We start from the raw sequence: 27,939 nt of genomic DNA, 5'->3' as shown, positions 1-27,939 counted from the left end.
GCATACATCAATACCTTGCCCCTACAGTAGCCCATCCATCCATACTTCCTTATTCCTTACTCTACATGATTATTTACACCCCTAACCCACGCACCACACTCTCTTACCACTCCCCCTCGTCATTCCCTTCCACCAACCAACCCACCCCCCTCCATCCCATCATCCCGCTGCCCGCGTTTAAGCCTCACGGAAAATAATTCTTTTCTGTCCAAGCCACAACTACCGACTGATCTAATAACCTTACAGCCTACTACCCATTACCTACTACCTACTACTGCACCACTGCTACTGCTGTGCTTAGATAGACAAGACAAACCTTCAACTACCACACGCCTCACCTCAACCTTACCTCACCCTCCCTACCTCACCCTTACCTCAACTCCCATCATCTCTCTCTTTCCACAACACCAGAACGCCTGTCAATTCCGCTCACTCCCTTTCCTTTCGTCACGGTTAGGTACCAACACCTCCCCTCAACCTGCCTAGCCTTCCCCCACGCACGACGCACACGCCCTGCAGCAGGAAAATTGCTGGGAAGGGTGCGAAAAAAAGGAAGGCTCGTCAGAGTTACGAAGGCTACAGGAGCCGGAGAAGGGGGAAATAAAAAAGGAAGGAAACAAAGGGAAAAAAAAGGGAAAAAAGAAAAAAAAACAATTAATCATCCCATTCATTCATTCATCCATCCATCCATCCGTTCCCTCCCCCTCCCCTCCCTCCTCCTCCCCACCCCCGTCCACTCACAGTACTCCGACCACACACCGCTACGCACAGGGAAAAAAATAAAATAAAAATAGGATCCCGTGCCTACAGGTAGTTTGAGGGCAGAAGCCAGAGGGGAGGAAACAGATCTACACACACGCTCACTCAACACCACCACCACCACCGGAATGGCTCACACCGCCGTCGCGTCTACCTCGTCGGACGACGGCGAGGACATCGGCGCGCGTCTTCGGAAGCTAAATCTACCGCAGAGGCCGCTGATCATGGACAAGGTCAACCGCCCGCGCCAGCGACACTGCGGGCACAACGACACCGAAAAGTGCTGGTGCTACGAGTACACGACGATGCTGCCCCGGCCTGAGTACGAGGGGAAGTGGCTCCCGGATAGTCCTGAGCCGCTGGACACTCCCGCGAAGGTTTTGACGAACGGGAACAGTAGGGGCAGAGATGGGCGGGAGGATAGGGATAGGGACAGGGATAGGGATAGGGACAGGGAGGAGCGCGATGCGGGTGGGAGCGGTGGTGCTGGGACGGGGACGGGGACGGGGATGGGAACGGGGGCGGCGAGGGTGAATGGGACAAACAAGTTGCCGGAGAAGAAGAAGTTCAGCTTGGGGCAGTACAAGGACAGGAAGCTGGCTGGAAAGACACCCGCGAAGACGAATCCTTCTCTTCCCCCTCCTCCTCCACCCCCTCCTACTTCGCATCCTCCTGCTGGCGTTGCGGCTGCGGCTCTTGGTGCTACATCCAAGAATTCCCCTATGAGGACAGGGGACAAAAAGTCGGTTTTATTTACTTATTTACATGCATTTACCAACACCCCTGTACTACGAGGGTTTGGCGAAAACTTCACAATTGCTGACGGGGTTCGTGTAGGTCTAAGGAAGGCTCAGTGGACTCCCAGGAGACAATCCGGAACTCCAGAGAAGCTCGACGGAGCCCAATTTCGCGACGGAGCCCAATTTCGCGACGAAGCCCCTCGCGACGGAGAAGCCCTGCCAGGCGAAGCCCCCCACGGCGGAGCCCGTCACGGGACGATCAGCCGCCTCCCAGGAAACGACACAGGACCCCCAGTCCTCAGCGACCACCCCCCCAGGCAGCTCCAGCTACTCCACCACTCCCACCGCTGCCCCCGTTGCTCAGCCCTACGCTCCCGCAAGCTATTGAGGATGCTCTCGCGCTGCTGGAAGAAAACAATAGGTCACGCGGTGGCACGAGGGAGGACGGATACGACAGCTCAATTGCTTTGAGTTCGCGCAAACGGCAACGCGCACCATCCGATACTGAGCGTCCTGGTCGAAAGACTGTCGCGCCAGGGAAGAAACTGCCGGGATCCAGCACGAACACGCCATCGTCACGCTCCCCACGCAACAATCCCTCACCCACAAAATCGGCCGCGCCCAGCAGCAACAAGACTATCAGGACCAGTCTTGGCGGCAACACAACTCCCAAAACAGTTGCATCGAAAACAGTGCAGAAGCGACCGGCAAGCCCCAAACCATCGTCGCCATTGCCGAGGAGCTCGAAAACATCTTCGAAATTCCCGCCTACTTCGGTATCTGCTGCTGCGGGCCCGGAAAAGAAGTCGCTGATTGTCCGGCTGAAATTCTCAAAGAGACGCGCGAAGGATGTCGCGATCCTGCTGCTTCTCAAACCTAGCCCTAAGCGACAACGCCAAGATGATCATCTGCTGCCGGCGCCAGCCGCGAAGCGACAGGCTGTTGCGTCTGGGAGATCTCCCGCTTTCAAGTCTCCCGCTTTGAAGGTGCCGAAGGAGAAGGACATAACAACCACCCCACCGAAAAAGGTCAATGGCCATCCCACCACGACGGCTCTGAAAAGGACGGCGTCGGAGGGACATGCGCAAACACCGAGCAAGGATGAAAGAAATGGTGGTGCCCCGAGAAAGCCGTTGGATCACTCTATACAATCCAGGGTGGAGAATTTTAGGGCAGAGTATCAGAGGTATATAAAAAAAATTCCAAGACATGCTCCCATTCGTTACCCTATTTTTTGCGTGCATTTGGTGTTAATGTTTTTTGATGTTTGCTTGCAGGTATGCGGAGTGGGGGAAGCTTTCGAAATATGAAGCTGACAGAACATTCAAACACCAAACTGAAATTGATAAGGAAAAGACCCGATATGCGACAGTAGTGGCTGTTGATTCTGTCCTATGTTACATCCTCTCTTTTATGTGTGAAGAGGAGGCCAAGGCGCTGGAACAGCGATCTCCCCCGATAGACACATGGCGTTCAATTGTTCCTTTATCAAAGTTTGTTGCCGAGAAATGCTATACTTACCCCCCACTCCATGGTCTGTGCAAACAGCTCGAAGCTATTATCCGACAGCATTTGTTTGATATGGAGATTGCTGCATTTGAAAAAGTACCACTCCCGGACTCCGCCTCCAAAGCCCCCACTCCCGACTCGGGCACCAACACAAACGGTGTCAGCATCGACCGCACAACCTACCTCAAGCACCGAAGCACCATTGTCCGCGAGGCCCGCGAACTCAAGGACTGCTGGCTCGACGGCATGCGCTACCTCACGCTCGACGTCATTCAAAGCCAGTTCCCCCACACCTGGGCCGAACGGTCGCGCAAGTTTGTTGATCCCACGGCGTCGACGCTGAAGGTGGGAAAGTACAAGCACTCGTTTCAGCTGCCGCTGCACCCGAATACGTGTATGATTGAGGCGCTGAACTTTGGGTTTCTGTTTCTGCAGGAGTGGGCGGCAGCGGAGGGGATAACGGATTTCAAGAGTAAGCTGGGTGTCTTTTTATGAGGACCCATCGACCGATGGGGGCTATGGGGACTGGATGGAGTGGGGTAAAACAAAATGGGATGATTTACAATGAAGTTAGGAGACAAAGGATATATGGCTTATGTGTGGGGCTTCTGAAAAATGGACCTCTTACTATCACTCGAATAACTGACTGATCGACTAACCTAGCTTCTAATGTGAGAAAGAGGGAGGCGCATTAACTACTAATGAATTTTCTGTCTATTTTTTTTTATACCTAAAAACGGTGTTGGGCCTGGCCTTTTTTTTTCTTTACGGGAAGGGGATTATTTAGGGGGTCATCAATTTCTTTTTTTAGTCCTTTTCTTTTCTTGGTTCGTTTTCCTTTTGCCTTTTTCTTTTTCATTTTGTTTTTGCGTTTTTTTGACAAGGGCAAGGGAGTTTTTTGTGTTATAAATTTTTCTTTTCTCTCATCTCCTTTTATTTTATTTTATATATGTTCCTAACCTGATTTGTCATCTTACAGCTTTAAGTAGTAGGTATTCAATAATTTGTTCCTCTCTATCTTCTTTTTTCTTTTTCTGGTTTCTCTGGTTGTTATCTTATCTTATCTCCATCTTATCTTCAGCAAATGGATCTGAGGGAATGGAGATGAGGATTGGGGATTGGGATTGGGAATAAAGACCAGCAGCTATGTAGTGTTACGATGATGCTTTTCTTTATCTTTTTCTTTTCTTTTGCCTTATTTTTTATGTCTCCTTTGTACGTGCACGGCACGAGCTTTCCTTCCTCCTTCACCGTTCTCGTGGGAATGATGGTGGGGACTAAAAGTGGTATTTACGTCTTTTCTTTCTGTTTTGTTTACTCTTCTCTGATGATATGAGCCTGTTTATACTACCTACCTAACTACTTACCACCCCCCCAGTACCCCCGGATATTGTAGCCTTCTAGTCTTTATTGTTTATTACCCACCTCACCACGTCTCGCCCTCCCCCGATTCTTTGCCCGGCTCACATGGTAGCCTGTGTGAAGCGGGGAGTAGGGGTGGTGCTTGTTTTTTTGGTTAGTCTGTTTGGTTGTTTATTGGGTAGGCAGTGCTATAACTGGAGCTGTTATGCCTGCCCCCCTTCGTTCTTTTTTGCCGTTTTCTTTCTGTCGTTGAATACGCGTGGGGATACTTTTATCGCACTTCTTCTTATGTTATGCTTGGACCTTCACTTTTCCTGCCTTCTCGTTGCGTTATGTTTTTTTTCCAGCTTTGGCCTTTTTCTTTTGGGGTTTCTCCACGGCGCCTTTTTGTTTTCTCCCTTGCTTTCCCTTAACTGTTTTTTTCTTTCTTTGGGATATGCGGTTCAAAAAAAACAGTTCTTTTTATGTCTATAACTTCTTTTTTTCCCCACCTTCCTCCATACCGGCTAGTTATAGCCATTCTATTCTTCTTTTGAGCCTTTTTTTTCCTGTTTTTTCATGCGTGTTTTTTAGATGATGGGTGTAGCTAGGTGTACAATATCGATGGTTCTTGTCTTTCTCCCCCCCCTGCCCGATTTCCTTTTTCTTCGATTAATCCTTTTCTCTTTTTTTTTTTAAGTTTGGCCCGCGGGGGAGGGGAAGAGGCGAGAGAGAGATAAAATAAATTTCTTGCATATGATAATGGGTTGTGCGTACATATGGCGGATACGGATACGGGGTTCTTTGGTCGTGTGTGCGGTGTGTGATGGTGTGCGGTGCGGTAATGCGATACCCGATGAGGTGCTGTGCACCGAAGGGGGAGGGATGGAGGGAAGGGTATTGGGTATCGGTATTGGTGTTGGAGTGGGGAAAAGTAGATGTGAAAGTGAATGTGAAAGTGAAAGTGAAAGTGCAAGATCGTAAGGATACTAGTAACCGGGGCTTTGTTTCATGTGTTCTAGCGAGACTTGTCTCTCTTAAAAAAACAAATACTTAACTGTCGTCGGAATACTAAGACATGTTGGTCCCTGGTTTTCCGGCGGGCGCGCCCCCCAATGTTCGTCCCATAGAAGGCGGTCGAGTCAACATTTACTCACTCTATTTCCTACCCCAGCCCCTAGAGCTACCGTAGAGCCTAGGCACGGTGTGCCACGTGCTTTTTACACCAACACTGAGAGAGTTTCAAGAGCATTAGAAAGACACCGTACCATCATTTACCGCTGTAGCTCAATACAAGTAGCTGTCGTCTAGAGGGACCGAGGTCGATAATTCGAACCTCCCGGACTCGGTGGAAACACTGTACAGTGACTTGGTAATATAAAGAAAGGAGTAGAGCGGGATGGTTCTCCCTTTTGTTGCTCTGCCCCCTCTTTTTTTTTTCTCCTTTGGTAGACAAGGTATAGACTACACAAGACTTAAATGCGGAGTTTACTAGCACTTCATCTGCTAGTTAGCCTGCTAGCTTCTATCCTACCTCCGGCAGGGAATTCTCAGTTCTCTTATAGCTTAGTAGGTAGCACGAGGTATACAGACATATTTCTAGGACAAGCCCGGCCTTCAAGATACTAGGGTAACTAAAGTCTAAATAGTATAATCTTCCTCCTTGTGGCCGGTCAGGAAGTATTATGATTGGCCAATCTTCTTGGAATCAGGTGGGTAGAAGAGTATAGAATTAAACAGAACAGCAAAAATAAACGCAACAAATAAACCCCACCTACCCAGCCGCAACCAACCCCTCTGAGTCTCAGAGGTCACTCCTTCCCGGCGTCTGCTTTAGGGTGAGCGGCATTTGCTTCATTTGTCCTGCTTAGGTAGGCCCTCATTCTCCTCCTCCTTTTCTCACTCGCACTTTTCACCCATTTGCGGGGGAAGGCATGGGAGATCCCGCTCTTCATGCTAAAAGTCAAAGAGGATACAGTTTTCACGCAACCATGGTACACAGCACGTACTCGCTCAACACCGGCGCTTAGAGACCGGAAGAGGGGGGATAATATATGGTTACTACTACATGCAGCTGTGTAGTCATCTACAGCAAAGCCTATCATAACCCCATCCCCGCGATGGCCGAATTTTGCTGGAGTTATCGGGGGGTGGGGTTTAGAGAGAGATATTTGTTAGCAAGCCGCAATTTTTTGTTCCCTCCAAACGTTGGAAGTTTGAGGGGGGTGGGGTTTCAAGCGGATATGTTTCTCTGTAGTTATGACCACCCATCTACCTATTGGGACTTACCTACCCATCGCGGATACCAAACTAGCTCGCTGTTCCTTCCGCCCCTCCCCGCCACAGCGAGAGCCGACGCCCCGGCACACACAAGAAAGTAACTACAGCCCTGTCGAGCACATGCATAAGTCACTCGCAGCTCTAACAATATAGCCAGCTGTAAAGAATCTACAGCTTAAGCTTCTCAATATTGTTGAGCTTACTATAGCTAAGTAGCTACATGTACCCACGTACTATCCAAAACTACATCCCCCAAAGAAGCAGCAGCAGCATTCAATCTAACTCCCACCCCCCACTTCCCACACACCCTACCTCTCCCCGGCGCAAAACATAAAGCCAGGTAGTCACGTGAAACACTCACATCACACACCATCACTCGATCCTCACAGGCCATCACTCGCTGCTATGGTGTCGCGCCATAGGGTGTCACTCGGTATGCCCCACCCACCCGCCACCACTCCCACTCCCACTCACCACCACCACTCGCCCATCCATGGACACACATACAACACAAGCTTAATAACTCGGAAGGTGAACAAGAACACTACATACTAATTATTTAACCCCCCAACACCCCAATAGAGTACAGTACAGCTACAGACAGTATTATAACGGTACGAATAAGCTACCACATCTTCCCCCTTCCCTTATCCCACTCCCCATCCCGCTCTCTCCGTTCCCCGCTCCCCTCCCTGCGGGTATACAACATACAGCAAGCCAGCCCAACCAAGAAGAAGACACAATAGAAGAAAAATAACACAGAAAGAAAGAAAGATATCAGAGAAGAAGAAGAAGAAGAGGGGATATAGTAACTACCCAACCACGCAACTACCTAACAGTGGCTAAAAAATTTCGTAATCATACACCCTACCTGCCTACCATCCAGGCCAACGCTGCAGCAGCAGCAGCAGCCGGAGGAGGAGGAGGAGGAGGAGGACCATAACACTTCAAGACAAGAAGAAGAGAAGAAGAAGAAGAAAGACAATAGAAGAAAAAGAATCCAAACACAAGACAAGAACAACAGCAACAAGAAGTAAAGTAAGACACACATCCAGAACCGCAGTGAATCCACAAGAACGTACAAGAACCAAAGCCCAACAGGGACAAAAAAAGGAAGCCAGAGGTTTTTCTAATCCTCCATCTCCTAGTCCCTGGCTCCTTCTCCATCTACCCCTTCGTCGCCTTCGGCTTCCTCCTCCTCTTCATCGTCGTCGTCGTCGCCGCTGCTGCCGCCGCCACTAACGACCTTCTCGCAGCCCTGGGCAAAGAACATCTTTGCTTTAAAGTCGTATGGGTTCTCGATGGAGTACAAATTCCCTATTTCACACATCTCACATGTCAGCTTGCTTCCCACCACCAAAAAAGAAAGACGTAAAAAAAAGTGAAAAAGAAAAGAAAAGAAAAAGCCACAAACCTCTCGGCACCATAAACTGCGCCCCCCTCCTCACCCTAAACGCATTCTCGCCGACCCTAACCGCAACCTTGCCCTCAATGACATAGAAAACCAAATGCATCTTCCCCGAATTCTTCGTCCTCTTCACGCCCCCGGGCGGGATCTCGACCATACCCGTCCCAAAAAACTCCTCCGTACACGTCTTCACAAACGTAAAATCCCCATTCGCAACCTCCACCGTCACAATCCTATTCCTCGAAAACGCCAGCTCCCTCTCCTCCAGCTCCTCCTCCTCCTCCTCCTCCGCACGCCTAACACCACCACCATCACGCCGAAAAGTCTTAACATACCCCCTCACCACACCAATCTCCCCATCCACCACCCTCGTCTCCCAATCCTCCTCCTCAGGATCACTCTCCCCCGCCTCCACCTCCACCGCCTCACTCCTCACCCGCTTCTTCGCAGCACCCCCAGCAGCAGCCCGCTTCCGCTTCACCCCCCGCTTCCCCTCGTCCTCGTCGCTCTCGACGCGTATCACCTCCGCAATCGTCGGCATCGCCATCGCGTCCTTTCCGCGCTTGCCGTCGAGCTGATACACCACCTTCTCTCCGCGCCAGAACGCGAGCGGCGGCAGCGTCGCGCGGGTAGACCTTCTTGCGCCCGCGGCTGCAGCCTCCACTGATGCTGCGCGCGAGGGCGGGGGCTGCGTGATGATGCGCTGGGTGCCCCTTTTGCCGATTACTGCTGCAGAGGCGCGCTTGGAGTTGGAGCGCGGCGTGAAGGACTGTAGTTCGGGGCTGAGCTGCTTAGTGGGTGCTTTACCTTTACCCTTGGCATTGGCATTGGGCTTGGCTTTAGTTTTGGCGGCGGCGGCGGCGGTGGTGGTCTTGGAGCGCTTCCGTGACGGGCCAGCTTCTTCAGTGTCCGTGGGCTGCTGCGTGGCCTCGAGTGGCGACTCGGGGATCTCAACGACCTTCTTTGCGCCGGCGCGGCGGCCCCGTGTAGTGGCGGGCTCAGAGTCCTCGGAGTCCACTGCAGGCTGGGCCGCAGCCTTCTTGACCCGCTCTGTCGCCTTCACCGCCTTCTTCCCCCCTGCGCGGGAACCCTTAGCTGCTGGCGCAGGCGGATCCGACTCGACCTCCTCCTCCTCCTCCTCCTCCTCCTCCTCGTTGTCAACGACCTTTGCAGCGGCAGCAGCTTTTCCACGGCCCTTGCCCTTGGCCGGCTGTTTAGGCGCTGCCTGCTCTTCTTCTTCTTCTGCTTCTGCTTCTGCTTCTGCTTCAGGCGCCGAGGCCTTCGCAGTCTTCTTCTGGCGACCTCTCAATTTCGGCGCTGGCGCTGGTGCTGGATCGGACTCCGTCTCGCCCTCAGGCTCCGGCTCCGGCGCCGTCTTCGCGGCCGTCTGTTTCTTTCCCCGGGGGCCGTCTTTTTAGCGCGTGCGTTCTTCGTCCTCGGCTTCGCAGCAGGTTCCGTATCAATCTCCATCTCCATCTCCGGTTCTGCCTCCACTTCTGGCTCCGGCTCCGGTCCAGCAGCAGGCTTCGCAGCCTTCTTCCTCCCGCGCGCCACACCTTTCCGCTTCGGCGTCGGATCCTCGACTACTTCTTCTTCTCCCTCCGCTTCCGGCTCCGGCTCTGGCTCAACGGCTTTCGCCTTCTTCCCCCTGCCCGCTGCAGCCTTCGTCTTCGTCGTCGGCGCCGGGACCTCCTCCACCTCGGTGTCCTCGTCCGCCTGCTCCTGCTCTACCTCCGGTTCTTGCGCCGCCGCTTTCGCAATCGTCTTCCTCCCGCGGTTATTCGCCGCTTTCGTCTTCGCCACCGCCTCGACCTCTGTATCGGCCTCCGACTCCGGCTCCAGGACGACCTTGGCCGCGGCCTTCTTCGCGCGCGCAGTGGCAGGCTTAGTTTTCGGCGTCGGCTCAGCTTCGGCCTCCTCCTCCTCGGGCTGTTCCTCCTCCTGCTCTGGCTCTGATACGGCTACCGCCGCCTTCCTGCCCTTCCCCTTCGCGCTGCCATTAACCTTCTTCTTCTCCGTCGACGCCGCGGCCGCCGTCTTCCCCCTCCCCTTCGTCGTCGCCACCGGCGTCACCGCCGCCTCCACAACACTATCCTCCTCCACCCCCCCACTCCCCCCCAACTCCAACTCCCCATCCGACTCCACCTCGTCCTCCATCAACGAAAACGTCTTCTGCGCCGGCGCCGGGGGCGGCTTCTTACTAACCAGCAGCCCGCCGCCCCTCTTCACCGGCGCCTTCTTCGCCTTCACCGGCGGCAGCGACAGCGCCGGCGACGACGACGCCGTCTCCTCCGCCACCCCCGGCAGCACCGGCAGCACCGGCGAGCTCTCCACCACTGCTGCTGCTGCTGCTACCGCGCTGGTAAACAGCACCCTCTCCACGACGCCCTCCGCAGGCGTGCCCAGCCCCACGCTCGACGCCCTGCGCGCAGGCGTGACGCCGCCGATCGCCGTCTTTGCCGGCGAGCGCGCGCGCGGGGGCAGCGACGCCCGGTCGCGGCTGAGGCGGGCGGGGGTCGGGCTGGTGGTGGTGACGAGGTCCATGCTCATTGACAGTTTTGCTGGGGAGCTCGTGGGCTGCTGGGCGGTGGTGGTGGGGGCAAGGTCAGCGGCGGGGGTTTTGGATTGTGGTGGTGGGGCGGGCGTTTTGATGGGGGAGCTGAAGAAGCCCGAGAGTGGCTCCATGCCGAGTTCGTCGCGGTGGCCGGTGTCGCGGATCGTTACGCCGGTTTTGCTGGTGTGTGTTAGTACTGCGGGCGTGCGAGCGAGGGGCAGGCGGGGGAACAAACTAAGGAGGGGAGGGAGCAGTGTAGAGGAGAAAGGGAGAGAGAGCCATACCGTCCAGCGACACCGATATCAGTAAAGTTTGTGTCGCGCTTTGGCGGCATTGTTGCAGACTCTTACAGGTTTCCTCCTTGATGCTTCAATGTTTTTTTCTTTTCTTCTTCTTCTGCTGGTGATGGTGATGGTGGTGGGATTGTTATTGACACAGACACAGACAGAGACACAGACACCCGGATGGACTGCGAGCGGTATCCTATGACCGGGGGGTGTAATTGAGAGAGAGAGAGAGAGAGGGCCGGGAATGGATTGATGGGTCCTGGGTATATCGTGGGTCAGAGGAGTGTCGTATCGTGCGAGGGTCGAGAGCGAATGAAGTCGTTGAACGAGAGCGATGCCAAAAAGACGTGTTCCCCTTCGTCTGTGTGCCTGGGGACGTGTGCTACGGCGTGTGTGCGCAGATGTGGGACTGTGTCTGGGTCACGTGCGTGCGTGCGTGGGATGAGGATAAAGATGTGTGGGGGGGCACGTGTGGAGGTGAGGGTGAGTGGGAGGTGAAGGGGGGAGTGGATGAGTGGAGGTGAAGGGGGGAGTGGATGAGTGGGGGTGAAGAAGGAGGGCACCTACGGAACAGGATCTCGTGTGTGAGTGTGTGTTTCGAACCTCATCTATAACCAAACCTAGCCTACAAAACACTCAGAATCAAAAATCAAAAAACCAAAAATCAAAACCCTCTTCCTTCCTCTCTCAACTAGTAACTTTTGGTTGTTTCCCCCCCCCCATACGATCGACGACGAACTACTAACCCATACTTACAATATAAAAAAAGAAAAGGAAGCCTCACAGAAGAGATAGATAGATGCACATGAACACAGACACAAACTAGGTAGGACCCAAGAACAGCAGGAACGAGACGAGGAATCAAGAAGTGGGAGATAGAATATCCATATCCCTTCCTTCCTTCCTTCCTTCCTTCCTTCCTTCATAAGGACGATATGTAGAGCACTCACTCATCATCAAAAAAAAAAGAGAGAGAGACTAACAACTAACTCCGTGCACGCGACCCGTTGGCTCCGAAGACAAGATAAAAAGAAGTAAAAAAAAGGTTAAAATAGAGGAATAGAGAAAATAGCCAAGAAGATGAAGATGAAGAAGAAGAAACCTCTCTCTCTCTCTCTACACTCTCAATCCCATCGTTCCATCCCCCCCCCCCCCCAAAAGGTTTATATATCAATCGTGAACAGGGACAAGAACAAAAAAAAAAAACGAGGAAAGCTACACCACACGCACATCCGCAATCCAAGATCTCCCAATCCCCAATCCCCAATCCCCAATCAAACCAGAAAAAAAGAGAGAAAAAAGAAGTCTACCAGAAAATAAAACCACTCTTAAGAAAAATCGTTACAAAAAAACACCGCAGAAAAAAGGCACCACAGCTACGCCCTATCTACAGGCCTAGCCTAGCCCCCAAACACCATCTGCGCCTCCCTACAATGCCCCCCATTCGGCCCCTCGGAGCCCACACACACCAAGCACGCATCCACAATATTACTCAAGCAGCCCTCCGTCGCACCCAGCACCGCCCACCCAATAGCGCCCGCAATCAAGCCCACAATATACCCGTACGCGCTCCCGCCATTGATGTCCCTCGCGGTCGTGACCCATGCGCCAATGCCCATACTCAGCGCCGTGATGCCGCGGGTGGCCGTCAGCAGCATCTTGCTGAACTTGTAGGCCGTGCGCGGGTGCTTCCCGGTCCCGTATCCCGCCGTGTCAATGAACCGCATGCCGGCGACGGCGCGGGACGACGCGATCAGCGGCTGTGAGTGGATCGCGGCGTATGTCAGTGTCAGCGGGTTGGTGAGTGATGCCACGGGCGAGGTGATGAAGCTGTAGCAGAACATGTGGATGAAGGCTGCGATGCGTCTGGGGGCCACCATCAACGGAACGCGGACCAGAAGTGCGACGAGGGAGGAGAAGCAGATTGTGCCAAACAGAGTGGTGGTGGAGTGTGTAAACGCGGCCTGCATGATATCCTTGGACGAAGCTTTCGGAATCTGGTGTCTGTGGAAATACCATTGGGAAACTGTTGCGGCAGAAGTTGCCCTGTGAAATGTTAATATCATGAAATGCTGAAAAACCAAAAAATATCGACTTACCTCTGGATATTTGAACAGATCCCCAAAGTCCACAAATACATCATGATGTAGTATGTAGCGAGCATCATCATCTTGGTATCCAAATGCCACAACGGAACACCTATTCCCGTCAGCTCCACCCAACCACCACCATCTCACAGCAACAAAACTCACCTCCTACAATGTAGTTCCCCATCCAAAACATTCTCGTAAACATGGCCACCCACACCCAAGTAAACACACAAATGGCACCCAGGGTCCCAAAGCTCAAAAGCACCAGGGCTGCATTCTCTCCAAGGATTTTACAAGCAAGCTGGATAATTCCTATAGCGCGGCCGAGCGCATTCTTCCCCCTCCACGCAAAAAAGACCCAGAATGCGGCCATGACTGCGGGAAAGATACTGCCCCATCTCATTGCTTTATCTTGCGGGGCGTCACCTTCCCATTTCCCGCGATACGACATGATGAGTGGGTACATGCTCAAGGCCACCAGAATTATGGGCACTGCCCCCAGTATGAGGAAGAGCAGCGGTTTTACAAATGCCCGGAGAAGGTACATCCACACTAACGAAACCCCGATTGCAAGAAGTGTGTCCACTGTGAGAAGATGGATTGAGGACTGTATCGTGCGATATACTGTATCGAGACCACCCAAATTCAATTTTTCAGTGTGTAGCCACACCACGAAAGACGTGGTAAATAAGCAAGTCATCAGCACCATATATAAAGTTCCCCATATCGCATCATGTGACGGAGGTTCTAGAGGTGGATACGCCACTTGTTGCGGAATCTAAAAGACACTTAGTATAAACTTGGATCGATCAACCCAAGCTCAAAAAACAAACGGGAGCCATAGCGGGGAAAGGGTGGGGAGTCTTACAATGCTCATATGGGGCCCGCGCGGCTGCGTAGGCGACGACAGTCGCGGCATGAATGTAGTCTCCGACTTTTTATCTGGCAAGTTAGACTTTGGCGGCGGCGGTCTTCGGAACTGCTGGAACGCAGGTTCCTCCTCATCATCGTCCGACGGCATCTGAATGCAGATATCCCTTGGAGGCCGATCCGCACCATCGTCATCGTCTTCATCCTCCAACAGATGCCGTCTTTCATAACCACCGAACGGCCTTTGAACAGCCGATTCTACCATATCCGAATGGTCGATCCCCTCCGGCATCATTCCCAGCCGCACGCTATCATCCAGGCCAATATCTACCATTCTCCCCTTTCCCTTCTCACCTTTTTCCGTCCCGTCGCTCCCCACAGAGCTTGTTCTCGACGTCGACCTCACCGCCGAGGACCCAGCGGACTTTGACGCTCTCCACGAGCTCCTGATGGTGTTTGTGTTTCCCAAGACCGACAACCTCGACTTCCCCTTCCCCCCGCTCTGCCGTAGCTCCTGCGTGCTCCCACCAGAATAGTCGCCATCTTCCTCGTCGTCTTCCTCCTGGACTGTCGCGTTCGAGGATGCATACGCCCCGAAATGCCGTCGGCTGCTCTTCAAGGCATAGAAGTCCTGCACCTCCTGCTCGTGCTCCTCGTCCGGGGGCATAAAGTCGGCAGCCGAGTGGAATAGCGGCGCGGTGTTGTGTGGATTGTTTAGGCGCCCCTCACGTATAGCACTCATCCGAGTCTGGGACTGCGCCAGGAATCGGGAAGCATCTGGAAGAAACACATTTTCTCAGTTAGCTAGGGAACCGGGTATAGCATGCGAAGTCGAGTTCGGGGGAAAAAGAAAAATATGAAAATAATATCAAGATGCGATAGGTGGATGGGGGGTGGTAGATGGATGAACGCGATGACGGAACTGGAAGGATAACATCATTTTTTCTTTCTACGGAGGGGTTATGGGGAGGGGTTCAAGATTACATTCGGAAAACATGATGGCGAGGCAGAGATGCCTTTGTGCCCTAGCGAAACAGCAGCTATCAAGAACGGCGAAGCGGCGGCAGCGGTAGACGAGAGTGGGCCCTTTATCAATAGACTATTGATAGAAAGTCGATGGATAAATATGTTGTTCGTTGATGGGGGGTGGTGGTGGATGGTGGGTGCGGACGCTCAAATGAGAACGAGAGGTTGAGAGAGGAAGATGAGACGGCACTTTGGTTGTGTTGTAGACGGGGGAGTAGGAGGGAAACGGGGCCCAGGCGAGACACAGGACTATGTATGTAATAGGTAGGTTATGAAAGAGTCAACCTCTCTGTCACAAGCAAGCAAGGAAGCAAGGAAGAAGCACAGGGGAGCTCTATCGATCAACAACCAGCGATAGAGACGATGCTCCAAAGGGCTTTTTCCTTTTTTGCAATCCCTGTGGGTGGGAAGCTGGTGCCTTTGTAACAAAAAAATAAATAAAATAAGGGTCTCTCTACAATAGAAATCATGCATACCACCTACTCTACTCTATGTACCCACTGAACTTACCTAGCTTGTTGGAACCCTTCAAGGCCAACTGACCGACAATGATAATAAAGCAGCCATCCGCATCGACATATCACGCTGCTCAAGTTCTTGTGCGCTCACTTTTCTTGCCACAAGACCGAGGCCGGAGGAGCCCAGGGAGGAGGAAGGGGAGGAGGGAGGTTACTAATATCGCCAAGCCACGTCTCCACATGTCTGTCTGGCTGTCTGTCTGTCTGTCTTTCAAGATCATGGAATCTTTGACTCTTAATCTGCAGGCAAAATACACACGCCGCAGCCTGTTGCTTCGCTGGCCCTTGTAGTACCCTTCACTCTGTACATACAGATCTGCTACAAAAAGGTCCCGTTGGGGAAAGCATATCCTGTATCCACCTCTGGCTCCGCGGCCAGCGACATGCTCCAGAGCAGATAGCACACACTTCACTCACCATCATCCCAGTAAATGTATGTAAGAAGTATATGTGCATATAGCCAGCTTCAGCCTGGGGTCCTCGACTCTGGCTCACATCGAGGCAAGGGTAGCATGGGTCAGGTACGGCACCCTGCTTGCCGAAAAGGGTTTACTTGGGCCATGCAAGCCACGAAGCGAGTGCAGAATTAGGGGCAAGCGAAGCTATTTTTGCTCCCCCACGGACGATCCCCTAACCAAACGTCAACTTGAGCCTCATGTCTGTCTCCTCTGCCGGAGTCTCCAACATGCCCAGCCAGATCTGGGTCATAGATTCATCATAGATTCATCATTGACTTCTTCAGCCAGCCGGGGGGAGCAACAACCATCACCTGAACAATCAGAGGCTTTCACAAGCAAAATACCCTTCCCGCAACCAGATCATCTGTATTCGTGCAGCCCTTCCTCAGTGGGACTGTAAGATCTAGCTTCCTTCTCGTCCCTGGGACCTGGATTCTGTAACCAGGCAGGGGTTACAGCTACCTACAGCCATGATGCTAGCGCCATTATGGAATCCACCAAATGGCGCTGGCAGCAAGAACCTGGAGCAACAGCAAACAGGACAAGTCAAAGGCCCTTCCCCCTACATACGTGCAGTATTAGTGGCTTGGCAGGTTAGATGTTCCCGCAGGGGCACGATAACACGATCTAAGCAGAATTAGCTTTCCCCCCAGTGTTCCACCAGTGCTCCAAATGCAGTAGAAACCTTTTTTGTATTCTTCATGGGCTGATTGACATTGGTCATCAGGCACAAAACCGAAGGAGATGACAAACGGTATGTAGCTACATGTACCTACTTACACAAGGACGGGATGAGTTGACGGATGCGGTTGTCTGCAGCGACTACAATACAACCTAATCAGTAGATCCATCATGGTTTATCACTCGATTTTCTGGAGTTCTGACTCATTCTTATCTATGAACACCTGCGCACAGAAACACAGGAAGGCAACAACTACATATAGACCCTTTATCAATATTCATGCTTACTCAGTGTTGTTGTTTGTGGATGCAGGTATAAAAGGGCAAAAAGAGACCGCGTCATCCACTTTATAATACCATATAAGGCATCAGTTCCAGCCACGGACCATAACCCCAAACATGGCTCCTAGGCTCGGAAGTCCAAAATCAATGCTCAGGAGTCTATGTAGGGTTATCTTGCCAATATATCTTAAATCTTATGTCGAAACCTTGTATTAGCATATACTGCCACATCACCTGTCATGACCATACCAGAGTTCCCATTATCGATCCAGCATAGTCACTAGTAATTTGAATAGAAGGATTATGAAGAAGATCAATCTCAGGCATTAAGGGTAGTGCAGTACAGGAAGCGTTTGCTTTCGGATGTATCTTATTCAGGAATCTAGTTGAAATAACCCCAAGAACTGGCTGATAAGCTGAGCCTCCAGGGTGCGAAAGCGGGGAAGATTATGGTAGAGACCATGTGTAGTGTGCAGAATATCCGTTCCTCCCGTTATATAGCTGTATTTGCGTACAGGGCTAAGATTTTATGGCTTACAAAAGCAACCGAGGCACATACCTAATCATACCTGGTCACTCGCTTCTAACGAGCTTGAGGATTCAAATTGTGCAATTAGCTAATATCGATTATATATCATCTGGCTGGGCCCGGGATTCTCTCACAACATTAAACCACAACCACTTCAAGTAGCCGGCGTGTTTCATAGAGATTTCTGCTACTATCCAAAGTTGAGCTGAGAACTATTATGGTGTTGTAGTGTTAACTTAGAATTTAGTCCCGTGGCTTACACTAAACCGTCACTGTCACCGTCACCGTATGAAAATAATTGGGGGGTCTTACAAACGCCCAGCTAACCTATCGACATTCAGATCATTTGAGGCTCGTAATTGCCATGCTCCCCGGAGCTCATGATCACGGGTTTAATTCCTATTCTTCCTTGGTTATGGTGGGCTATGAAAGCTAGACAAAGCTTTCAACCTTTCACAGAGTAGTGTCTGGGAAGAGTTCTGTTAGTCTCACAAGCTTTATGTGATATCAATCCTCAGCCCATTCAGGTGGACTACCATATACACTCAATAGGCCCATTGATTCAATCGACAACTTTTTGGGAACAAGAAACACAACATTTATTATTATAAAAGCACAGCAGATCAGGCCCGCATGCAGGTGACCAGTGCCTTCTCCACACACCTTTTCCCGCCCTCACCCTCCAGACTCTCGTCCCCGCCCTCCTCCATCTGCACACTCTCTTCCACCGCCGCCTCATAAACTGCATTCAAGATCTCCTCATCAACCCTCACATTATGCCTCACCAGCGCCGTGACACAATTGCCCACCCTCGCAATCTCCCTCCTCGTCGCCGGCGAGATAAACTCATTAACCGACGAATAAATCGCCTCCGACGCCTCCTCCTCCAACCTCGTGATACTCACCTCCTTCCCATCCCTCTTCCCATCCGCGCCCGTCACCCTCTTCGAGATCCACACATACCCATTGATCCCCAAGATCACGTCCACCTCCCCGCCGCCGTTGGCCATCGTCAGCGTGAGGATGTGCGACTTGGACCGCTGGATGCCCTTCGGGTCGACCTTGATGAAGTACCCGTTCCGCAGCTTCCCGTACTTGAGCGAGCGGGTATGCAGCGATGCAGCACCGTCCTGGAACAGCGACTGGACTTCCGCGACGAGCAGGTCGCCCTCGGAGAAGAAGGTCCGGATCTGGAGCTCGTCTGTCGAGGTACGTTTCCGGAGGATACCACCCGGAAGGTTGATCGACGACAGGAGGAGATGCGCCGTCTGTGTGCTGTTTATATCGACTTTCCAGCGTTTGGATTGCACCTAATATTCACCATTCACCATTCACATCAGCTCCCACACACCCCCACCTCCAACGCCAACACCAACACCAAACTCCAACGGCAAAACACACCTCCATAATCCGCCCTACAACTAAGTCTCCAATATCCGGCGTATATCTTGCCCTCAGCGGCTTGACGCTCAGCAGCTTATTCGTCTTCGTCACGCTCCCCGCTACAGTCGCGACAATGCTCGTCCCCATTTCTCCCTCCTCCGTCTCAGCCAGGTAGGTTCCATGTCCCCTCATCCACTGCGGATCGCTCGTGACGACCTCTCCGGGTGTCACAATCGGCATTCTCCCGCCAGCGCCTCTCTTTTTCGTTGATGAGTCGCCCATGGCGATGTCGCCCTCCATGTCTTCATCTTCTTCCTCCCCTTCGTAGTGTTCATCGGGCCGCGAGAACTCGGCGAATTTGTCCGTGTGGGTGTCCCGAGGAGGTAGAATTGAGATTGGCATCTTTGGATTGCTGGAGGTATGTGGCGCTGCTCTTCGGAGGTCTCGTGTGTTTTTCTACTTTATCGGTGAATTGGATAAGGTTGAGGCTCTGTAAGCCCAGCATGCGTAAATCTCAGTCTGGTGGGATGATCTACGCCAAGAAATTAACCCTGACCCTGACAATGAGTGACGGTCTGTGATCTCAGCCCTATTGGTGGGTCTATTATGATTTTTATGTCTATCACGCTGCTAGCACAAAAGAGTGTTGATTTTCGAGGAAATGGTCTCTATTCCTCTTCGTCATTTCAAAATAGCCAATGAGTAAACCCGCCACCGCCGGATGTATATACAGGAAAGCACCGCAATGCTTTTGTGGTAGCTACAAGTTAAAAAACAACAAAAGGAAATCTCATGGTAGCTAGAGTACAGATAGATAATTCAACAAGTGATACACCCCGTTTTGGAGAGAAACAAAAAAAATACTAGTAGAAGGTGGTATAATAAAAAGAACTGAAGAGGTAATTTAAGCTGATATAGAACAGGGTTATTCCACAGTATCCATCCATGGTGTAAAAAAGAAAAAGCCAGAAATATTTTTGAGAAAAGAAAAGATAAGAAAAAAAGACAGGTTAGTCTAAGCCAGAAGGAAAACATGTAAGTATTGTACAAAATACCATAAGTCAAGTCAGCAATCCTGCATACACACGTAATATACAGCCATGGCACGATTTCCCAACCATTTAACACCACCGTACCTACAACCACACCCGGAGAATTTTTGGTGGCCATAAATCCATAAAGAGGAATTACCCTCAATAATTCAACAAGAGCGATCCCCCCCCCCCCCCCCCCCACTCGCCCATATATTATCGTTTCGTCGTATAGTGTTTCATCTCTTTCATAGTCCCAGGAATGTGAAAGAAAAAGAGCGTATGAACAAGGCGTCATAAAGCAGAGCATTACCCAGATATAAGTCGTTAGAGGAAAAGTAATTCACATATAGAATGGCGCGCCCCCATCGAGGAATGCACTTCCATAGGATTGCTGTTGTACAGGGGTTGGGCGCATGGAAGGCTGGCTGTACGAGTTCGAGCGTTGGGGTGGCTGAGGGTGTCCAGTAGGGGAACCTGAAGTCTGAAGGCCTGGGCTTTGGAATACAAGGCCACCCGAGGCTCCGGGTGCTTGGATCTTCTGTTGAATCCTGCGTCCATAAGGTGTCATGCGGATTGCTGGAAGGATTGGCCTAATGCAATCGACAAGCTGTTGCTTGAGATGAGGCCCAGAGTATTCAATCTACCAATCGTCAGTAATGGATTACACATAGAGATCCTAGAGAGTATTACAGCCGTCTGAATGACATAATTTGCATATGAGTCGCGAAGCAACTTCTCCATCTCTGTGTGGTTCATCATTTCCTCAAGCAAAACCGCTTTGATTGATTGTTGTGCCACACGGATACACTAATTTCTGGTTAGCTTGGTACGCTAGAAGTAATTGAAGCTGTATGCACCTTCTCCATAACATTGGAGCTGAATTTCTGCTTTGACAATTCGCAAACACGTCCACGGAATTGAAGGATCAAGGGCTCGGAAAACATTGGCTCGTTAAGATCGACTGTAAGTTGTTAGAACTGGTCAATAGTATTAAGCTGCTTTTACTCACGGATATATTGAACAACATAGTTCCCAAAAGGATCCTGGACAAGTTGAACTGCATGAGCTGTAATCTGTTGAACCAATTGAGCTCTCTGGTCACCAGATGCATGGTCGATACAACGTTGAAGGACACAGCAGCCGTGACGATGTGTTCCCACTGGGATACAGTGTCTGCCAACAGCATCGAAGATGAACTATGTAATGTTAGTACGGATTTTATTGATTTGCACTCTAATCATTTGACTAACCTGAGCATCTTGGCCCTTGAGGCGGTTCAAACACTTCTGGATGACATGGTTACCGTTGAGATCTTGAATCAAGTCGACAACCTTGCTCTCAAGAGCATGGATGATAGTGGCAATCTTCAAACTATGTCAGCGAAGAACACACATGTAAATATCGATGGTAAGAGGCTTACTTGTTCGGGGGTTGAAATGAATTCAATCATCTTCTGCAAAGCCCTGGTTCCATGCTGGTTGAGAGCGATCTTGACGAGATTGGGAGCAGCAGTATTGACAAGGACAGTACGCTGGGCATCGTTGGCAAACTCGAGAAGTTTTTGACAGAGGTAATTTCCAAAGGGATCTATCGGAGTGCTTTAGAATAATTCTAATCTTTGAAACGGGGACGAGATAAAAAGCTTACCTGTCATGAGTTCAACCACATGGGCATGTGTCTCACGGAAGATCATCTCAACATATTGGGGATTACGTTCTTCCAGCTTCTTCTGCAAGTAACGACATCCATGCTGGTCCTTACAATACCCGTAGATATCACCCTTCAAGCTCTCGAGCTGAACGTTGGTGAATCGATTGGCTGGGAAGCACATCAGCAAACAGTTCTTCGGAAATTATTATCAAGCCGCAACAAACCTTCCCCATCATGGGCTCTCTTTGGAACATTGCGGTTTTGAGCATTGGTGGTTTGTTGAGTAGAATCACCAATTTTGGAACCTTGGGCATACAAAGGACCATAAGATCCATAGGGCGCTGCGTGAAAGACAGAGTTTGCCATGTTGATGTTTCCATACGCTCCATAGATGCCAGGAGAGGGAAGAGGTGTGATCCCAGGAGGTGTCATGACAGGCATTGGTCCAACTCCTGTCGACAGAGGAGGGCCAAATGCAAGTGCCTGGTTTCCCTATTGAATTGTAAGCTTTTGGGGTATAAATGTGAAATATTGGCTAGGTACCGAATTCAAGATTTCGCCACTAGCCGATGGTTCACGACTATGTCTCGGACGCTCCATCTGAATCCTGCTGAAACTCTGAGTATTCATATGATTGGAAGTTCTCATAGTCGGGATGTCCGAAGTCGAGAAAGATGGTTGAAGTCTCGGCATGCTGTTTTGATTTGCATGGGAAATGTCATTCCCCTGGGTCAATTTTGCTTCGAGGTTTTCGGAGAATTGGGGGAATGGTTTTTCTTCGAAACGACGGAAGGTGGTTGGGGAGTCGGTTTGTGGGACAGTAACTTTAGGCGAGGATTTGCCTGCTGGTGTGTATGGGTAATTGTTTGCTGGAAGGCTGTGCTGAGCAGGACGATGACGGAAGCTGCTCCAGCTTCCAGGCACATTGCTCTGACCATCCTTAGGCTTGGAGAGAGCAAGGTCAAGGGCGGCAGATGAGGAAGAAAGCTAAAGATAGGTTAGCTTTTGGTTATATGTATGAAGGGGCTGGGGAAGATCATTACAACCCCAGGGAAGCTATCACGACGCACCAGAACGGGAAAGTCATCAGCGTCTGTCATTTGAAGATAGGTCTTCAAAGAATTGGTTGCAGATGGGGCATTTTTGGCATTCCCGTTCTTGTCCGCTTCGGTGTATAGAAAGCTGGTATCAATCTGACCCATTCCTAGGTGTGATGAAGCAGTATCCAATTGCTGACCTGGTCTAGCAATGGAGCCATTTGGCAAAGAGTTTCTGCAAAGATCAGCACAATCCTCAGCTAGGAAGAAATGGTATTTACCTGATGTTAGATCTAGGTCCAATAGGAGCCTGATCCTGCATTCCCAGAATTTCATGTTCATCCGAATTACGCCTAGATCCCGGAACAGACCTGGATGGTTTGTGAGGCATGAAAATGCTTCCATCGTCTGTAGGAGGTGTCATAAGCTGACGGCCGTCACGACGTCCACTGCTCGGTGGTGTTGCAAGAGCGGTGGCTACAGGAACCCCAGAACTGCTAAATTCGTAGGTGGCACCGTCACGTAGTTCTGGAGGAGTAGTCGGAACACGCACAGCCGAAGGTTTATAACCTCCATGGACACTTCCTTGAGTAACCTGGCGATCCCGGTCGAGGTCCTGAGCAATACGCATGATTTCCTGCTCATCCCTTTGCTGCTGGATATGGAGGAGAGCCATCTGAGTCTCGAAGACCTTCCTTTGCTGACGTTTATGTTCCAATTCCTGCTGCTTTTGTTGAAGCTTTGCGTATGTTAGTAAGATTTTATGAAAGTGACATCTGATGGTAGCTAAATAAACGAACCATTTGGACTTTCTGGTTCCTCTATATGACTATATATTAGCTCTATCACTAGCAATAAGACCTCCGGGAAGAACATACATCAGCCTCCGACTGGTCTGCAACCTGAAGCCTTTGAAAGCTGGGAGCAAGGTCCAATGAGTCCGAGGGGTTCATCCGGTTTCTGTGGAAAACGTTGGAAGAATCCCAGCCCATATCGATATTGGGAGGTCTCATAGAATCGGTCGTAAAACGACGCTGGAGCGTTGCTCTGCTATCGGGCGTAGCCGAAAGAGGAGATTCAGCATTGTGAAGCGGGGTATGGGCGGGGAAGCGGAATCCGTGATCCTGTTGAGCTTGGTTGTTTAGAAGATTATTGGTGAACCGCATGTTTCTATCACCCACGGTAGCAGCAGCAGTGGATGAAGCCATTGCTCATGCCTAGAGTACAATTGCCTGTCAGCAACTTATTTCGTGTGAAACAGGGAATCTCAGATGACTAATTGGTTTTGCGATGCCGAGAGGACAGCGAGATTGCAGATTTGAGATGTGAAGATAGTAGAAGAGTTTGTTGTAGTGGATAACGGTTAACTTACCTTGAGGGAATGACGTTGAAGCTTGAGATCTAAAGTTGACTTTCTATACCAGTCGAGTGAGATTATGGGGAAAGCAACGATGTGTTGAACAGAAGAGTAGTCGAAACGAAACACTGGGAACACCAGACACTGCTGACCTTCTAAACAGATGAACAGAAGAAACAGCAGGGGAGAGGGGGTATGAGAACTTGAATGGGTCAGAAGTAGAGAAACGAAGGAGGGAGGGAGTTCGGTGGGGTAAAAGGAGGGTCCCTCAGGGATGAGGTGTCGGCTTGAATGTGGTTGGCGGCGGGCTATGGTTCGGTGGTGGTGGAGCTCAGAGGTGCAGTGCAGCAAGCGCGGGGCAAAGAAGAAACGTACAGGGAGTTAGGTGCACCTGCTTGTTTCTCCCAGTCTCTTTGGGGGGGGGGGGGTGGAAGAGGGCCCAGTCAGCGGCCAGATGTAAAACACATTTAGCCCCCACCATCCAGGTTTTTTGCACTCTCCATACAGTTTACAGTTACTTCAGCTCAATACATCCTCGATATGTGTCTACAAAATTCGCTTCACTCTGATCAAAATGACTAGAATCACTCTCGGCGTCTATATAGCGTACAAGCACACACACAATCACACACACACGAATTTAAGCGAAGGATTTTTTTTCTTCGAAACCATGCCGGAAGCTTATTTTATCCCGCCTCTCTAACCTTGAATGACAGAGCGACTAGTAAGCCACTCTGATAGGGCCAGCATTTCCTAGATCAATCGATTCCCGATCTATCAAATCGGGGGTCCTTATTCGGTGTTCCACTGGAAGACAACAACGACAACAAGTTACAACTGTAGAGAGAAAAAGTAGGTAGAGTAAAAACAGTCAATGAGATCTTCGTGGTAGGGCATATGTAAAGGCCCATAGGCTCACGAAACTTTTTTTTCTTTTCTTTTCTTTCTTTCTCTCTCTCTGGCTCTTAGGCTAGCGTCCCCCTACATGACATTTCGCTAAAATCGTTGGACCACTGTCCAAGATTAAGATTCAGTCGGGGGGAGGTCAGATAACAGTAAGAGCCTCCCCGCATCGGTCCGCGATATACCGGGGAATCGGGATGACGAGGGAAGGCAGGCCGGCACGATGATTTACACGATTCCCGACAGACATTGCTCGGACCTTTAAGCGCACCACACACGCACGCACACGATCTCCCGTGAAGATCACTTACTCAAATGGTTGCTGCGCGGATCCATAGATGAACCCTGAACTATGGGATGGGGTCTATCTTATGCAGCACACACATTAGCAATGACCATTACTGTCCGCGCAAGCACCACTCGTCTAACGAAATCTGTTTCCCTACGTGTAGACAGGACGTGTGTTGCTGCTGCTGCTGCTGCTCCCAGTGCTGCTGCTACTGCCCGTTATTTAGCCTTCAGGTTACATGCTATTTGCGGGAGGTACATACATACCTACATGGTAGAAGCGGGGTTTTGATCGAGGTTATGGCACCAATTCAAATCATCCAACAGACAAACTGACGGCTCTATACTAGGATGGATAAACATCATCTTGAGCGCGTCAAACGGCTACCGGCTACACTCGATGGGAGTCTGAGTGGATATCAACTTCGTTGACTGCTGCAGCAGCAGATAGACAGCGGAATATCTTCATAACTACACCTTTCTAGCTCGGTATGTATGCGGTGACCCCATGTAAGGGCTGGCTGGGGTGACACGAGTCATCGATGCCCAAACCCGCTCTGATCCACGGCTATCAGAGCCTACCACCTACATGCATGTATTATGATGTACTCTACTCTATGGCATCATCGCGAGACTGACCCTCTTTGCTCCCAAACTACGAATTGCCTTTGCCCATGGTGGCTTAGGCCCAGGCTTGCCCTATAAGAAAAACTAAATGGCCAATTAACATTTCAGTCTCTGAATTTGATGCCATTTCACGATTACAATCCCATTTAGCATCTGTTTCATGCATACGACGTCACCGAACATTACTCTTTGCACGCACAGTAATGTAAATTCCATCTGAACTTTAAATCCAGTTTTTTGTTTGAACCCCAGTGTCTTTTCCAGTAATTAGAACCCAGAGACATTTCTGACGATACTCCCCAAAACCGGACTCTACGGGTTTATATTATTTCACGCTTGATCGACACGGTCACGTGCTTACGTGGTGAAACCGTATGGAAATACGTGTGCAGTCTTGACCTCCCGTCCCGTGAATGCATATTTCTCGTAACAAAGAATGCGATGGGTACGAGCCTATACCATAACCCCAAGCCCTTACTACCTTTGAGAGACCGAGGCCAGGTGCTTCAGGCCGAAACTAAGTAACTCAGTTAACTAGTTTCATATTTAGTAGCTAGACTGCGCGTGAAACCGTATATTATTCCCGTTTCCAAAACAACCTGGTTCGTTATGAGCTGACATATAGTAGATCAAACCTGTGTTGATTGAATATAAGAGTACATATAATCTCGTACCATCCCTTTAGAGTACAGTACCTTGATGGGATGTAATTTCCCGAGGCAATCAGCCCAACTAGAGACCAAACATCAGTCTAGCTTTTTTTACTAGGTCTAAATGACGGCTAGCTTACCGCCCCAAGTTATACCAAACCCATTCGCCCATCAAACTACGGCTCCTGCCAGGCTTACCTCCAACCTCAGCGAGCATGACTCTCTGTTAACCTGAATAATCCTGAGAAACGACGGACAGAGCCATGGTTAGCTACTACCAGTGGCCATGAGCCTCGGCGAATACGGTTTATCCGCCAGCTTGGATAATCTTGGAGACAATGAACAGATATCTCAGGAAACCATAGCTTATTAGCTATAGTACCACTAGCTTTGAGTCTCAGGTAAAGACCCTCGCATAACCGCCGAGCCCACCTAGGGCTACTAGAGCCGAGCCCACCCCGCCCACCTCAGTCTGAACCAAATCTCATAGCAAACTATAACCAATGAAGAGCTTTACTGACTGAGTATTATAGGGTTTCTCTGGCAGAAAACGGAACTCTTGGGCGAATAATCCACACTTAGGACCTTTTCTCCGCTTCTAGGCCACCATCCTGCAGCGAGTATAATGACCTGTATTTCAAAGAGCACGAAGCTATCGTGTTAGCATGGCCGAATATGAGGCCCATCCGCCAGTGCATTCCCTACCAATGAGCCATGACGATGTCCACTGGATCTTATATCTGGGCAGGCCTAGTACTAGGAGATTACACTATAGCTACATATGCTCACGCATTAATCAAGTCCTGAGAATTCTTGGTAGTTACGACTTCTCAGGACCTAGTTGACGCGCGAGCTAGGCTTTGAGGCTATGAGCGCTCTGCGCGTTGACGCTACGGCACATAGCCGCAGCTCTTACTCCGTGGCGAAAATTTGCTTCATAGCACATAGCTCTTCGGCCAGAGGTTATAGATCTTGCTCTTCGATTTTCCAGACACATCCTTGTTCTCTCGAAATACCGTGGGTGCCGAGTGATAGTTCATGATTACACCACCACTCCATGGACGAGGAAATAGTCTGCTTTATAGTCGCAAGCCAGATCAATAAGACTGAGGCAACTTCTAATAATGAATCGCTCTGGCAGTTCAAGAGCTTTGTGATGCTATGATGACTAATATGGCAGTCAATTATGCCTTCATCATAGACTGTCACTCGGCACACGCCACAAGCTGCATTGTCCTAATTTATGGTTTTGGGTACATGCGGTCCTATCATCTGCTAAAGCTCACATTTGTAATGACTACTTCAACCCGCGTCAAGCTTATCTGCAGTAGTTGTTATCATGAGGATGAAGTAGAGATATGTGTTGTGGCTGTCCCGGCCGGTCTCGATATCTATAAATTAGCTAATTTCACTCGGAAGGTATATTCATGAGCTCTCTGGCTTGACGGAAACAATTATTAAACGGCTATATTATAAAATACGAGCTTGCTAGTTTACCAGTTGGAGCACCCTATATTGAGATCTCTTCAGAAAACATCCGAGATATCTTTCAATAGGACTTAATTTGTCTAAAACCTTTAGGCCGTTGCTTCTTTGCTTTCGTTATTTAACGAAAGTATAGCACTCCTTATTTGTCTGAAATGTCTCATACAACGATATGGTCCAGGATGTATCCTCT

At 50.3% G+C, this 27,939-nt stretch overlaps 6 protein-coding genes across 6 annotated transcripts; 1 reads left to right on the top strand and 5 right to left on the bottom strand.

Annotated features, from left to right (window-relative positions):
- Positions 1-887: 887 nt before the first annotated feature.
- LAJ45_08722 (uncharacterized protein) lies at positions 888-3,503 on the top strand (the record flags this gene model as incomplete). Its single annotated transcript, XM_046118271.1, has 3 exons — positions 888-1,501; positions 1,597-2,685; positions 2,777-3,503. 3 exons carry the CDS (start codon positions 888-890, stop codon positions 3,501-3,503), a joined length of 2,430 nt encoding a protein of 809 aa, XP_045968548.1.
- Positions 3,504-7,773: 4,270 nt separating this feature from the next.
- LAJ45_08721 (uncharacterized protein) lies at positions 7,774-10,925 on the bottom strand (the record flags this gene model as incomplete). The annotated part of the gene is made up of 4 exons (XM_046118270.1): positions 7,774-7,946; positions 8,044-9,424; positions 9,532-10,771; positions 10,876-10,925. 4 exons carry the CDS (start codon positions 10,923-10,925, stop codon positions 7,774-7,776), a joined length of 2,844 nt encoding a protein of 947 aa, XP_045968547.1.
- Positions 10,926-12,278: 1,353 nt separating this feature from the next.
- On the bottom strand, positions 12,279-14,835 carry LAJ45_08720 (uncharacterized protein; the record flags this gene model as incomplete). Its single annotated transcript, XM_046118269.1, has 5 exons — positions 12,279-12,924; positions 12,978-13,077; positions 13,131-13,746; positions 13,837-14,615; positions 14,823-14,835. 5 exons carry the CDS (start codon positions 14,833-14,835, stop codon positions 12,279-12,281), a joined length of 2,154 nt encoding a protein of 717 aa, XP_045968546.1.
- Positions 14,836-17,955: 3,120 nt separating this feature from the next.
- Positions 17,956-19,117, bottom strand: LAJ45_08719 (uncharacterized protein; the record flags this gene model as incomplete). Its single annotated transcript, XM_046118268.1, has 2 exons — positions 17,956-18,642; positions 18,734-19,117. 2 exons carry the CDS (start codon positions 19,115-19,117, stop codon positions 17,956-17,958), a joined length of 1,071 nt encoding a protein of 356 aa, XP_045968545.1.
- Positions 19,118-19,725: 608 nt separating this feature from the next.
- Positions 19,726-23,602, bottom strand: LAJ45_08718 (uncharacterized protein; the record flags this gene model as incomplete). Its single annotated transcript, XM_046118267.1, has 15 exons — positions 19,726-19,730; positions 19,799-19,851; positions 20,094-20,389; positions 20,440-20,556; positions 20,607-20,710; positions 20,759-20,945; positions 21,000-21,113; positions 21,170-21,336; positions 21,397-21,567; positions 21,624-21,891; positions 21,943-22,386; positions 22,446-22,671; positions 22,718-23,175; positions 23,237-23,257; positions 23,315-23,602. The coding sequence occupies 15 exons, from the start codon at positions 23,600-23,602 to the stop codon at positions 19,726-19,728; spliced, it is 2,919 nt and encodes a 972-aa protein (XP_045968544.1).
- A 45-nt stretch (positions 23,603-23,647) lies between these two features.
- On the bottom strand, positions 23,648-25,350 carry LAJ45_08717 (uncharacterized protein; the record flags this gene model as incomplete). The annotated part of the gene is made up of 5 exons (XM_046118266.1): positions 23,648-23,653; positions 23,809-23,948; positions 25,008-25,060; positions 25,143-25,196; positions 25,256-25,350. The coding sequence occupies 5 exons, from the start codon at positions 25,348-25,350 to the stop codon at positions 23,648-23,650; spliced, it is 348 nt and encodes a 115-aa protein (XP_045968543.1).
- Positions 25,351-27,939: the final 2,589 nt, after the last annotated feature.

This window comes from Morchella importuna (genome assembly GCF_003444635.1).
Source record: "Morchella importuna strain M04M26 chromosome Unknown Morimp01GS031, whole genome shotgun sequence".
Taxonomy (NCBI): domain Eukaryota; kingdom Fungi; phylum Ascomycota; class Pezizomycetes; order Pezizales; family Morchellaceae; genus Morchella; species Morchella importuna.
The sequence above is the reverse complement of the archived record's forward strand: the minus strand, read 5'-3'. Positions and strand labels throughout refer to the sequence as shown.